At 39.7% G+C, this 14573-nt stretch overlaps 1 protein-coding gene across 1 annotated transcript in view; it reads left to right on the top strand.

Moving 5' to 3' along the window:
- The window catches only part of LOC130930380 (potassium voltage-gated channel subfamily H member 6-like), a 71441-nt gene that overhangs the window by 50288 nt on the left and 6580 nt on the right, over positions 1–14573 (top strand). The window contains exons 12-19 of the mRNA XM_057858295.1: positions 862–1103; positions 1180–1379; positions 1980–2067; positions 2165–2329; positions 4227–4348; positions 4437–4508; positions 6299–6395; positions 10667–10769. Coding sequence (XP_057714278.1) covers positions 862–1103; positions 1180–1379; positions 1980–2067; positions 2165–2329; positions 4227–4348; positions 4437–4508; positions 6299–6395; positions 10667–10769 — 1089 coding nt within the window. The remainder of the gene's footprint in view (positions 1–861; positions 1104–1179; positions 1380–1979; positions 2068–2164; positions 2330–4226; positions 4349–4436; positions 4509–6298; positions 6396–10666; positions 10770–14573) is intronic.

Genomic DNA, 14573 nt, shown 5'->3' with positions numbered 1-14573 from the left:
TACATTTTGGCAATGCATTAAGAAAAAAATGAATAAAACTTGGACGAATATATACATTCAACATACAGTACATAAGTACTGTATTTGTTTATTATGACAAATCCTCAAGATGGCATTTACAATATTAACATTCTTTCTGTGAAAGACTTGTAATTCTTAAAGGATAAATGTGACTTTGTATATTGTGACTAAATATTGCCATCTAGTGTATTTGTTGAGCTTTCAGTAAATGATACTGCAGCCGTTTAACTTCTGCCCAAATGCATGATGGGAGGTGCGTAGGGTCACCAATTGATATATCTTCTCTGCGCTGGGAAAGAACATAGAGTGTTAAGAAAATGATGGACTACTATCTTTCTGCCCCACATTGCCTCCCACGTTATTTTTAATTGCTGAGAGAGGTATTGTAAGGCTTTAGCCACATAAAAAATGGTTCCAAAGGCTGTCAAAATTCTCTCTACTCATAATATGCTGCCTTTTAGCGCTATCTATAGATGAAACGGCGTCTTTATAGATTGAACGTGACAATGCGGGAGTGGGTCGTGCAGCGCATGCGTTAATTACTTAACGTGATTAATTTTAAAAAATTAATTACCGTCGTTAACGCAATAAATTTGATAGCCCTTCTTTAAGCCAAAATTACTCTAGATGAGTATAAGACATTTTGTCTGTAACGTTAAATACAACTAGAAAATGATTTAAAAAATATATATATATATATATATATATATACAGTATATTAAAAAAAGGCATGTCCGATATTTTTTTGCCGATTCCGATACTTTGAAAATGACGTGATCGGATGCCGATCGATCGGGACATCTTTAATTAAAACACTTCCACCCTGTGACATAATGACAGGTACGCCATCGGAAACGTGGAGCGCTCGACTTCCGCCGGGATCGGCTGGTTGGACACTCTGGCCGAGCAGCTGGGAAGGCCGTACAACGACTCGGTGGAGGGATCGGGTCCCTCCATACGGGATAAATACGTGACGGCGCTTTATTTCACCTTCAGCAGCCTGACCAGCGTGGGCTTCGGGAACGTGTCTCCCAACACCAACTCGGAGAAGATCTTCTCCATCTCTGTCATGCTTATTGGCGGTGAGTCCCATACGACGTGCGGTCTAATCTCTCTTTATGGATTAATGCAGATTCTCTGGCTGTGTCTCCTCAATAGCTCTAATGTATGCGAGCATCTTTGGCAACGTGTCAGCCATTATTCAGCGCCTTTACTCCGGTACGGCGCGCTATCACGCTCAGATGATGAGAGTTCGAGAGTTTATCCGCTTCCACCAGATTCCCAACCCTCTGAGACAGAGGCTAGAGGAATACTTCCAACACGCCTGGTCCTATACGAACGGAATAGACATGAATGCCGTAAGTACTCCCGAGTTGAACTCATCTTGTCTCTTGGCTGTTGTTGACGGCAATAGACGTCGAATCAGTGCTTTTTTTTTGGCAGCTCTTTAAATTTTCGTCTTAGTCTTTTGGACAATAATACAGGTCCTTCACGGGTTGTGACATAACCAACTTATGTGATTTTGAATTTATGACGCCGAAATCTCGTCTGCCATTTTTCCGTTTTGGGCCGTAATTTGGACACCACTGCGCTAAGACTGGCAGTCTTAATGCTGTCAATGGCAGCCAAGAAGTAAACTGTCCCATCACCCTACCCTGTCTTACCCTCGTCTAGAACCTAGAACCTTTTTGGCTGAGAGAGCCATGAACACCACATATTTTTAAAGGTGATTCAGTGAGAGCCATACAAAATGTTTAAAAGTAAAAATACAAGTAATGTTTGCATTTTATGTAATTTCAACACTTTTAAAGTACAATAAGTCTCTGAATTCTTTTTAATAACATTGTTATGTTGTTGCATAGACTTCATAACGTATTAATGAGACAAGGGGGGCGGGGCCGATTCATGGGGGGGCGATCTCCGTCAAAAAAATGTTCCGTGAAAATGTTCTTCCGCAGGTTCTAAAAGGATTCCCAGAGTGTCTTCAGGCAGATATTTGCCTCCACCTCAATAGATCTCTGCTGCAGAACTGTAAAGCGTTCCAAGGTATTTCTTCTTTCTGTTTACAAAACATCACAAACGACATGATTTTTACGCCAATTTTAAACATGACGTTCTCATTGTCTAAATTTCTGGGTTGAAGGATCCACTCAGGGCTGCCTGAGGGCCTTGGCCATGAGATTCAAGACCACCCACGCTCCACCTGGTGATACCCTTGTACACGCTGGAGACCTGATATCAGCCTTATACTTCATCTCAAGAGGATCTATAGAGATTCTGAGAGGAGATGTCGTGGTTGCTATTCTCGGTATGATGAATACAGGATGTTTACAGTCCACGATGCAGTATACAGTGGTATGAAAAAGTATCTGAACCTTTTAGAATTTCTCACATTTCTGCATAAAATCACCATCAAATGTGATCTGATTTTTGTCAAAATCATACAGATGAAAAAACAGTGTCTGCTTTAACTAAAACAACCCAAATATTGATAGGTTTTCATAGGTTTTATTTAAAATAATACTACAACAGCTGTCAGTGGTAGTGAATGATTTATCTCATTGGCTGCCATTGACGGGGATAGACGTCCAATCCATTTGATCGTTCAGTCCCTCCCGGTGTAAGGCTCGATTTAGACCGCAGGGCTTAATGCACGAATTCGATTATTTGTTGTGTTTTCCGACTCGAGTGAAGCATAGACTTCATAATGATATTGACGGGGCGCAGGGCTGATTAATAACGGGCCTGCATTCTTGGCGTGTCAGTCAAAGCTGACCGAGTGGAATCACAGACAAAGACCTTTTTTTCGTTTAAAATTCTTGTGAATAAATGCTTAAATCCCTGAATGCTTTGTAGATATGGACGTAAAAAAATGTCTTGATTCTTGGTTAAAAGCAAAAAAGAAAAAAAAATGTGCTGTGAGCATTTATTTTACGTAAATATGTCGAAGTACGATGCTAGTCTGTTAGTCGGTGTGGCGGCCGCCATATGTAAACAGAGCTGTTCTGGTGAAAATTCTTGTGAACAAATGCTTTTAAATCCCTGAATTCCTTATACTGTAGATATGGACGTAAAACAGTCTTGATTCTTGGGTAACAGCAAAAAAAAAGTGCATTCAGCGTTTATTTTACGTAAATATGTCGAAGTCCGATGCTAGTCAGTGAATATAGCTAGTGGCCGCCTGATGTTAACAGAGCTTTTCCGGAGAAAATTCTTTTGAATAAATGCTTAAATCCCAGCATTCTTTATAGATTTGGACGTAAAACAGTCTCAATTCTTGGTTAAAAAGCAAAAAAAAAACACGACGTTAGCATTTATTTTGCGTAAATATGTCAAAGTATGATGCTAGTCTCAGTCAATATGGCGGTCACCATATGTAAAGAGAGCTTTTCTGGTGAAAATTCTTGTGAATAAATGCTTAAATCCCTGAATTCTTTATAGATATGGACGTAAAACAGTCTTGATTCTTGGGTAACAGCAAAAAAAAAAAAAAAAAAAAAAAAGTGCAGTTAGGATTTCTGTTATGTAAATAAGTCGATGAATGATGCTAGTCCGTAGCGGTTAATTACTCCCATTGATTTTTTTTCATAACGTTTGAAAATGCATGCATGGTACGAAAAATATAATAATTACCTTGAATCCTTGAACAAAACCATCCTGAGAGAATACTTTCTATTTGTATGCAGTCCAGCTTTCATACTTTTTCAACCTAAATCCACCGTTGGACCGCTGCATGTGTTGACTAACTGTGACCGACTGCGAATAACTGAAGCGGACTGTAGGACGGCCCCCTACTTGAAGGCGTTGCGCAGTGGCTGACGGTTGTGATCCGTCAATACAATTATGACGTCTAAGCGTTAAGTTGACTGTCTGAACGGGACAAGTCGCATAGAAGTGGACTATTTTAAATCCGATCTGGGTCACTTTCGTATGTGGCTTAAATCCAATCTGGGCCACATTTCTCCCGAATGTGGCGGCGGTCTGAACTGTCAAGTCTCCCAAATCGGAATTCATGCAGCAATTACGTCAGCAAAGAGTGAGGGGCAGGCAGCACGGCAGCGATAGCTGTGCATTTGCGTTAGCGCCTAGCTTGAACTCGGCTTTTACGCAGTAGGCGGGCTTGACCACAGTCATAAAAAAAAAAAAAAAAGTAAAGAATAAGCCTGATAATGCGTGGTTTGGTATTATTGGATCTTCCTTTCCAGGAAAGAACGATATATTTGGGGAGCCAATCAATCTTAGTGCTCTACCAGGAAAATCCAGTGCAGATGTCCGAGCTTTGACCTACTGTGATCTTCACAAAATACGCCGAGATGATATGCTGGAGGTGAATATATTTCAAGTCTCGTCGGTTCTTTTTAATGCCGAGTCGATACAAAAAAAAAATTGAACCGTAATGCCTTTTGTGTTTGTAGGTTTTGGACATGTATCCAGAATTCTGTGAATATTTCTGGTCCAACTTGGAGATCACATTCAACCTCAGAGATGTACGAATCTTTGTCATTCTAAAACTATGAGTAGATACTGTATCACTGCTGGTAACTATTAAAGATGCACCGATACTGATACTAGTATCGGCAGGGGGCGCCGATCCGGCCCGAAATGGTGGTATCGGTATCGGCGAGTACCAACAAAGACGGCGCCGATACCATTTACTGGTCCATTATTATAACATTTGACCACAGCCTTTTTCTCCTCCTGGCGCTCACTACACTCTGTCTCTGTGTTGTGTGATGACACGTGAACACCAAGCAGCTATCGCTATTGGCCTGCTCCAGACCAATGAGAGCGGGCCAATAGCCACTCCTGACCAATCAAAAGGGGGCTTTTTCATATAGACGAAGAACAAACCAGGAAATATGGCGGCGGTAGGGAAATATTTCCAAATAGAAATCCCGTCGATTAAAATCAATGGCTGCATGCAAGATTTGCGGCCTGAAACTTTGGAGATGTGGAGTTAAATCGGCCAGTTTCAATACCTCGAACTTGATAAAACATTTGAAGACGAAACGTGAACGAACACAACGAGTTTGAGCCTGCAAGCGCAGGACTGCTATCCAGAGGAAGAAGGCCGCTGGACCGGAGCAACAATCTCTGGTCAGTTCACTTCGTCTACTTTACTTTTATTGTCTTTTACTGAAAGATATGCCGCAGTAATTTGGGAAGTGTTACCAAAGTATTGTTGCCACCTTTCAGAAATAGAAATAAGGGACTCCCACCTCCCGAAAAAAAGGAGAGACGGGATGCTGTGGTCAATTATTATTACTTATAATTGTTAGCGTCCGCAAATGCGGAAACAAGGTTGAACCTCGAAGCAGACAACAAGCGAGGGATACATAAAAGGGTTTAATGATTGCAAACAAAAAATAACACGCGATCGCGGGATAGTAGAAATAACAAAAAGAGTCCGTGACAGCAGGTCGACGGACAAACTAAGACGATAGGCAGCGGTTACAAACAAGAGCAGCACACTAACAAAAAAACCCAATGCAGGGGCATAACAAGCAAATGTAGCGAGATTATTGTGCCAGATGTCAAATAGCGATCAGCAAGGCAAATATCTCGTCAGCCTTCTCTGAGATCACCCGTGCTTAAATGCTGCGTTAATGAGCCTGCATTGGATTCAAGTGCCACGCCCCTACGCCCAGCAACAAAACACAATCTAACCAGCAGCAGAATGTGACAATAATTTCATGAAAGTTGCATTGTTTGGACTTTGAGAGGTTTAAAAAAGTTTATTCAGTTCATTCAGAGTTTATTATTATTAATTTATTTTTACTTTCTTACTGTTGGGCTAGTATTATACATGTTTTATTAATTTCACAAATTTAGCACTATTTTGGCCTTTGAGAGCCAAAGGTTTATTCAACTATTGTCTACTAGGGTTTAGTGTACTTTTTCCTATTTTGCAAAGGTAAGCAACAGCCTGACAAAGCCTTGATAGCAATGATTTCACATCCAATTATGTAGCTCTTTGGAAAAAAAATAAAATAAAAAATTAAGGAAAAAAAAATATATATATATATATAAACGGGGTGGTATCGGTATGGTATCGGTATCGGCCGATACTGCACAGCCAGGTATCGGGGCCAAAAAATGGTATCGGTGCAACACTAGTAACTATATGTAGATATCACTTCTGGTAGTTTTGTGAGCTTTAGACAAAGTACACAAGAGAAAGAACATTTTTGTGAGTCACGAGTGCACAAACAAAAGCTAGAGTCAATTTTTTCACAGCGTGTTTGATGGTCTCTTTGCTGTTTTTCTGTCTGTACAGGTGAATAATGAACCTGCTGGATTATTGAGTGGAGAAGACTCAGACTGTGAGGGCAAAGCACAATGGAGAAAACACAGCCATTATTCCATTCATTCAGGTCTGTAGAGAAAATGTTCAGTACAGTAAATGCAGTGGTACCTAAAGATACAAAATTCCAGAGTGGCTTTCGCATCATGATTTTTTTCGAATAAAGAATTGCGTTTTACATGTAAATGGCCTAATTTGTTGTAAAATCTACTAAAACACCACACATTAAATTGACTGTCATGTTCTCTGCAAAAATACCCCTCCCCTCAAAAAAAAAAAAAAATCTTTTTATTTTTATTTTTAATTTTTTTTTTTTTTTTTTTAGATTTGAATTTTTTTTCATTGAAGTGAAAAAAGTTTTGAAGTATGCTTTTTTTGACTGAAGTTGTAAACTTTTATTTTTTATTTTTTATTTTTTTTCTAATCCCACTTCGCTACTGGGCAGACATGTTTGATTGACAAGTGGCTACACCAATGGCGTATTTTGTTTTTGTTTTTGACTGAAGTGAAAAAAGTTTTGAACTCCCTTTTTAGTTTATTGAATCATTTTGACACAAATGCAGCGCTTCGCTATTGATCAGACATGTTTGAGTGACAAGTGGCTACACCAATGGCGCATTTCTGAAAAGCATGAAGAAGCAAGAGTCATGGCCACCACTCGCCAGCCCAACAAGCCGTCGAGCAGTGGGGGACTTTAAAGACACAAATGTCCTCCCTAAAATGTGGCCGAAACGCAAAACAACATAACTTCAATCAAAACATTGTTTCAATCAAAAAAAAAAATCTAGTCAAAGTAAAGCAGTGTTCAAATGCATTGTTTGAGTCTCAAATTTATTTTTGCATTGAAACATTTTTTCTTTATTATTTTTTATTTTTTTTATTTTTTTATTTTTTATGATTGAAGTGAAAAAAGTTTTGAAGTCTTTTTTAATTCAATTCAATTCGATTTTATTTGTATAGCCCAACAACAAACAAAGTTGTCTCAAAGGGTTTTGCAGAGGCAATATGATACACAGTCAGAAACAGCAAATGAAGTAAACAACTTTGGGACAATTTTTTTTAATTGGAAATATATATTTTGATTTAAGCTACTTTTTTTGATTGAATAACAGAGACACATCTGTCGCCCTCGAGTGACACTCAAGTGTAACTAGTTTGTTAGCCTCATTCTACAGACGTTATCACATTACAACTCAAGCTCTTAGCAAGCACGGAGTACTAAAAGACAAGTGAACTTGGGCAGCCATTGCTTGCTATTTCATCTCACTGTCTGTTATATTCTTTTGTTTCATATGCATGAAACTGTGGTGTGAATATTTAGAGTCAAACACAGTAACATTATTGCATTGCTGCGAATTGGAATTCTTACTAGGGTTGTTCCGATCATGTTTTTTAGCTCTGATCCAATCCCAATCGTTTTAGTTTGAGTATCTGCCGATCCGGATATTTCCCGATCCGATTGCTTTTTTTTTTTTGCTCCCGATTCAATTCCAATCATTCCCGATAATTTTTCCTGATCATATACATTTTGGCAGTGCATTACGAAAAAAATGAATAAAACTCGGACAAATATATTCATTCAACATACAGTACATACAGTAAGTACTGTATTTGTTTATTATGACAATAAATCCTCAAGATGGCATTTACATTATTAACATTCTTTCTGTGAGAGGGATCCACGGATAGAAAGACTTGTAATTCTTAAAGGATAAATGTGACTTTGTATATTGTGACTAACTATTGCCATCTAGTGTATTTGTCGAGCTTTCAGTAAATGATACTGTAGCCATCTGTTCTGCCCAAATGCATGATGGGAAGTGCACCCATGACTGTGCGTAGTGGTACCAATTGATATATCTTCTCTGCGTTGGGAAATAACATAGGGTGTTAAGAAAAAGATCAACTACTACCTTTCTTCCCCACATTGCTTCCCACGATGTTTCTAATCGTAGGGAAAGGGATTGTAAGGCTTTAGCCAATTAAATAAAGGCTCCAAAGACTGCCAAAATCCACTCTACTAATTTTATGCTGCTTTTTAGCTCTATATATAGGTAAAACGGCGCCATTACAGATTGAACGCGACAATGCGTGAGTGGGCCGTGCAGCACAAGCATTAATTGCGTTAAATATTTTAACGTGATAAATTAAAAATAAAAATTTCCGCCGTTAATGGGATAAATTTGATAACCCTACCTTGAGCCTAAACTAAAGACTCTGGATGAGTGTAACATATTATGTCTGTAACATTAAGGCAAATTTGGCAAGGCAAATTTATATAGCACAATTCAACACAAGGCAATTCAAAGTGCTTTACATCACATGAAGACCATAAAAATCCCATTTAAATCAACACAACGTAAAAACCAAGACAAAAGATCACATTTTAATCACAGAATAAAAATAAATAAATAAAAATAAAACAAAAATAAAAATAAAGCAAAAACTACTACTACTAATAATCATTGAAATCAGCAATGAAGATAAGCACAAGAGGAATAGAAGGCAGGTAGATTGAAATATATAGACAGTTATGGATATGCAGTGCTAAACAAAAGCGTTTTTAGCCCTGATTTAAAGGAGCTAACAGTTTGAGCATACTTCAGACGTTCGGGTAACTTGTTCCAGAGGTGAGGAGCATAATAACTAAATGCTGCCTCACCCTGCTTGGTTCTTGTTCTTGGAACATGCAGAAGACCCGTTCCAGACGACCTTAGGGGTCTAGATGTCTCATAGGAATCTAACAAGTCAAGCATGTATTTTGGTCCAAGGCCATTAAGTGTTTTGTAGTATTTTATAGTCTATCCTTTGACTCACTGGAAGCCAGTGTAGCGATTTCAAAACCGGTGTAATGTGGTCCAGCTTCCTTGTATTTGTGAGGACTCTGGCTGCAGCGTTCTGTACTAGCTGCAGCTTCCTGACTGATTTTTTATCAAGACCTGTAAATATACCGTTGCAGTAGTCCAATCTGCTGAAAATGAATGCATGCATAAGTTTTTCCATGTCTTGTTGAGTCAGAAGCCCCTTAATTCTGGTTATATTTTTTAGGTGGTAATAAGCGGATTTAGTGACGGACTTTAGATGGCTATCAAATTTTAGGTCTGAATCAATAATTACGCCAAGGTTTCTGACTTGATTTGTAGCTGTAAGTGACATTGTGCTAAGTTGCCTGCTTATCTTTCCTTTTTTGGCCCAAAAATGATCACCTCTGTCTTCTCCACATTTAACTGGAGAAAATTCTGCCGCATCCATTCATTGATTTGATGAATGCATTTACTCAGGGAGACTAAGGGACTATAATCATGTGGGGACACAGAAATGTACAGTTGTGTGTCATCTGCATAGGCGTGATAGGAGATGTCATACTGTTCCATTATCTGAGCTAACGGAAGCATATAGATGTTAAATAAGAGTGGTCCAAGAATTGACCCTTGAGGGACTCCACACGTGAATTTGGTTCGTTCTGACTGATAGTTTCCAATTGACACAAAGAAATCCCTATCATGTAAATAGGATGTGAACCACTGAAGAATAGTGTCAGTAAGCCCTACCCACTGTTCCAATCTGCTGAGTAGTATGTTGTGATCAACAAATACAATTTGAAAACGATTTATTTAAAAAAAAAGAAAAAAAAAAAGGCATGTCCGATATTTTTTTGCCGATTCCGATACTTTGAAAATGACGTGATCGGACCCGATCGACCACATCTCTAATTCTTACGGTTCTGGGTGAGCGGTGGACCCAAGCGCAGAGAAGGCAGGCAAGGTGGCAGTAGTAACAATAGTTTATTGCATAATACAAAAGTAGTCTGTGTCCAAATGATCAGGCGGGCATTTGGTGAATGAGCAGGTGAGCTGTCAAGGCAGGCAAGCAATGCAGGATCTGTAAACAAAGACACAGTGAGCTGAATAGAAGCAATACAAATCTTGGATCAATGTGAACACTAGAGTCACCAACTCGTGGAGTAGAGTTGTTGATTGAGCAAGGCTCAGGGAACAGGTGCCCTAACAGGGAATTACCTATTCCAGTACGCATTATCTTATGTATGATGAATATTTTTTCATAATATGAAGCGAAAAACCTTCTAAAAAAAAGTTTTGTAAAATGAATTTTTCGTGTACTGAGCTTTCGTATATCAAGGTACCACTGTACCTGTAATACAACCACTTAAACTGAGAGGTGAGGGATTACTTTTCAGAGCTGTTTCCATCTAATTTGTTTCCTCTTTAAGACATGATGCTAAAATAATGGCATTAATTTGGCACTATTGTCAGTTTAGAATGCCTGCACTATATTCATTGTTTTTGTGGCGAATTCATACTGCTGTTGACCTGCTCGTAGGTGACCCCAGGAGACCCCAAACTTCCTACAGATGCATTCGAAGACACAGTAATATGGACCACTACGAACCTGGCCACAGCAAAGACGATCAGAAACAGACACTGTAAGATTTGAAGTCAAATTTTCCAATAGATTTATTTTTCTTACAAACATGAGTCGTGGTATGATTTTTTTTTTTTTCAATAGAAAACAAAAACTGTCAAGCTTATCCTCTGTTAAGCAGAGCAGTCATGCTCACATCCAAAAGAATATTATTTCATTTTCCAAGTTTAAAGCTGACCCCACCAACATGGCCCCCACAGCATAGCCGAGTTAGGCAGTTGGCTAGGGCGCCGTCTAGAGGAGGGGGTGCCAAATTGCTTTGAGAGGGAAAAAAATTCTTATGCTTCGCTTCTAGAACGTTTCCTAACAGATCAAGGGGTAGGGGCTGCGCATCATCTCACTGGTTTAGCAGCTAGCACTATAAAGAAATGAATGTCTCACTTATGCTGCTGTCAATGTGACATTTAAGGAGGTGGATCAAAAACGGGCATTGTATATGGGACTTGTAAGTTTTGAAAATACAATATTTATAACATACCATCTTTTAAAAAACATCCATCCATTATCTACCGCTGGGTCGGGTCGCGTCGCAGGGGCAGCAGCTTTAGCAGGAAAGCCCAAACTTCCCTCTCCCCAGCCACTTCAACCAGCTCCTCTGGAGGGATCCCAAGCCAGCCAAGAGACAGTCTCTCTAGCGCATCCTGTGTCGTCCCCGAGGGTCCCTCCTGCCGGTTGGACATGCCTGGAACACCTCTCCAGAGAGGCGTCCATGAGGCATCCAAACCAGATGCCCCATTTTCCATGTATAGAGATGCCACCACCAACATGGCTGCCACATATACACACGTTGCTTAGTTATGCTTGAAGGAGATGTACCTTTTCTCATAGTCACCGTCTAACTGATAGCACTTATACCATAGTTTAAGGAAAACAAGCAGAATATAAGGCAAAACAGATACATGACGCCTTCTTATCACAGTAGCCCAAAGTGTGCGTCATGCAACTGACTGAGCAAGATTGACACCGACATCGACAAGCCCACGTCTGCAAATATATATTTCGATTTAAGCTACTTTTTTTGATTGAATAACAGAGACAAATCTGTCGCCCTCTAGTGACACTCAAGTGTAACTAGTTTGTTAGCCTCATTCTACAGACGTTATCACATTACAACTCAAGCTCTTAGCAAGCACGGAGTACGAAAAGACAAGTGAACTTGGGCAGCCATTGCTTGCTATTTCATCTCACTGTCTGTTATATTCTTTTGTTTCATATGCATGAAACTGTGGTGTGAATATTTAGAGTCAAACACAGTAACATTATTGCATTGCTGCGAATGGGAATTCTTACTAGGGTTGTTCCGATCATGTTTTTTTGCTCTGATCCAATCCCAATCGTTTTAGTTTGAGTATCTGCCGATCCGGATATTTCCCGATCCGATTGCTTTTTTTTTTTTGCTCCCGATTCAATTCCAATCATTCCCGATAATTTTTCCTGATCATACACATTTTGGCAATGCATTACGAAAAAAATGAATAAAACTCGGACAAATATATTCATTCAACATACAGTACATACAGTAAGTACTGTATTTGTTTATTATGACAATAAATCCTCAAGATGGCATTTACATTATTAATTCTTTCTATGAGAGGGATCCATGGATAGAAAGACTTGTAATTCTTAAACGATAAATGTGACTTTGTATATTGTGACTAAATATTGCCATCTAGTGTATTTGTTGCGCTTTCAGTAAATGATACTGAAGCCATTTAACTTCTGCCCAAATGCATGATGGGAAGTGCAACCATGACTGTGCGTCGTGGTACCAATTGATATATCTTCTCTGCGTTGGGAAATAACATATGGTGTTAAGAAAAAGATCAACTACTACCTTTCTTCCCCACATTGCTTCCCACGATTATTCTAATCGTTGGGAGAGGGATTGAAAGGCTTTAGCCATTTAAAAAAAAGCTTCAAAGGCTGCTAAAATTCACTCTGCTCATTTTACGCTGCCTTTTAGCTGTATATACTGTATGGGTAAAACGGCGCCATTATAGATTGAATGCGACAATGCGTGAGTGGGTCGTGCAGCGCATGCGTTAATTGCGTTAAATATTGTAATGTGATAAATGTAAAAAATATTCTCGCCGTTAACGCGATAAATTTGATAACCCTACCTTAAGCTTAAACTAAAGACTCTGGAAGGGTGTAACACATTGTGTCTGTAACGTTAAATACAATTAGAAAACAATTTCATTAAAAAATATATATATACTGTATATTTAAAAAAGGCATGTCTGGTATTTTTTTGCCGATTCTGATACTTTGAAAATGACGTGATCGGACCCGATTGGGACATCTCTAGTGACCATGGATCCTCGCCTGGCTCCCTCTGTGCTGTATGATTGCTGTCGACTCAGAATAAATTGTCAACTTATGTTTTGAAGCCTTTTTCCAGCTTTCGAAATGGAGTTAGTTCAAGGGGTTAAGACTAATGGGAATTGCGCGGAGTTTGGCCATTTGGCCGGGTTGTCGGGGTCTTGCCGGCCCAGGTCGTTAGAGCTGCGCCAGCGCGGGTGGTTCGGCTAGCGTGATTCCAGCAATCTGACTAGGAGGTCAGATTCCTTCATGCTGCTTCAGTGCGCTGCCACTACTAGCCATCTACTTACAGTGGGGCAAATAAGTATTTAGTCAACCACCGATTGTGCAAGTTCTACTTGAAAAGATTAGAGAGGCCTGTAATTGTCAACATGGGTAAGCCTCAACCATGAGAAACAGAATGTGAAAAAAAACAAAATCACGTTGTTTGATTTTTTAAGAATTTATTTCCAAATTAGAGTGGAAAATAAGCATTTGGTCACCTACAAACAAACAAGATTTCTGGCTGTCAAAGAAGTCTAACTTCTTCTAACGAGGTCTAACGAGGCTCCACTCGTTACCTGTATTAATGGCACCTGTTTTAACTCATTATCGGTATAAAAGACACCTGTCCACAACCTCAGTCAGTCACACTCCAAACTCCACTATGGCCATGACAAAAGAGCTGTCGATGGACACCAGAGACAAAATTGTAGACCTGCACCAGGCTGGGAAGACTGAATCTGCAAGAGGTAAAACGCTTGGTGTAAAGAAATCAACTGTGGGAGCAATTATTAAAAAATGGAGGACATACAAGACCACTGATAATCTCCCTCGATCTGGGGCTTCATGCAAGATCTCACCCCGTGGTGTCAAAATGATAACAAGAACGGTGAGCAAAAATCCCAGAACCACATTGGGGGACCTAGTGAATGACCTACAGAGAGCTGGGACCACAGTAACAAAGGCTACTATCAGTAACACAATGCGCCGCCAGGGACTCAAATCCTGCACTGCCGGACGTCTCCCCCTGCTGAAGAAAGTACACATCCAGGCCCGTCTGGGGTACGCTAGAGAGCATTTGGATGATCCAGAAGAGGACTGGGAGAATGTGTTATGGTCAGATGAAACCAAAATAGAACTTTTTGGTAGAAACACAGGTTCTCTTGTTTGGAGGAAAAAGAATACTGAATTGCACCATACCCACTGTGAAGCATGGGGGTGGAAACATCATGCTTCCGGGCTGTTTTTCTGCAAAGGGACCAGGACGACTGATCTGTGTAAAGGAAAGAATGAATGGGGCCATGTATAGAGAGATTTTGAGTGAAAATCTTCTTCCGTCAGCAAGGGCATTGAAGATGAGACGTCCTGGGTCTTTCAGCATGACAATGATCCCAAACACACAGCCAGGGCAACAAAAGAGTGGCTTCGTAAGAAGCATTTCAATGTCCTGGGGAGTGGCCTAGCCAGTCTCCAGATCTCAACCCTATAGAAAATCTGTGGA

The sequence above is a fragment of the Corythoichthys intestinalis genome, chromosome 14 (assembly GCF_030265065.1).
Source record: "Corythoichthys intestinalis isolate RoL2023-P3 chromosome 14, ASM3026506v1, whole genome shotgun sequence".
NCBI lineage: Eukaryota > Metazoa > Chordata > Actinopteri > Syngnathiformes > Syngnathidae > Corythoichthys > Corythoichthys intestinalis.
The sequence above is the reverse complement of the archived record's forward strand: the minus strand, read 5'-3'. Positions and strand labels throughout refer to the sequence as shown.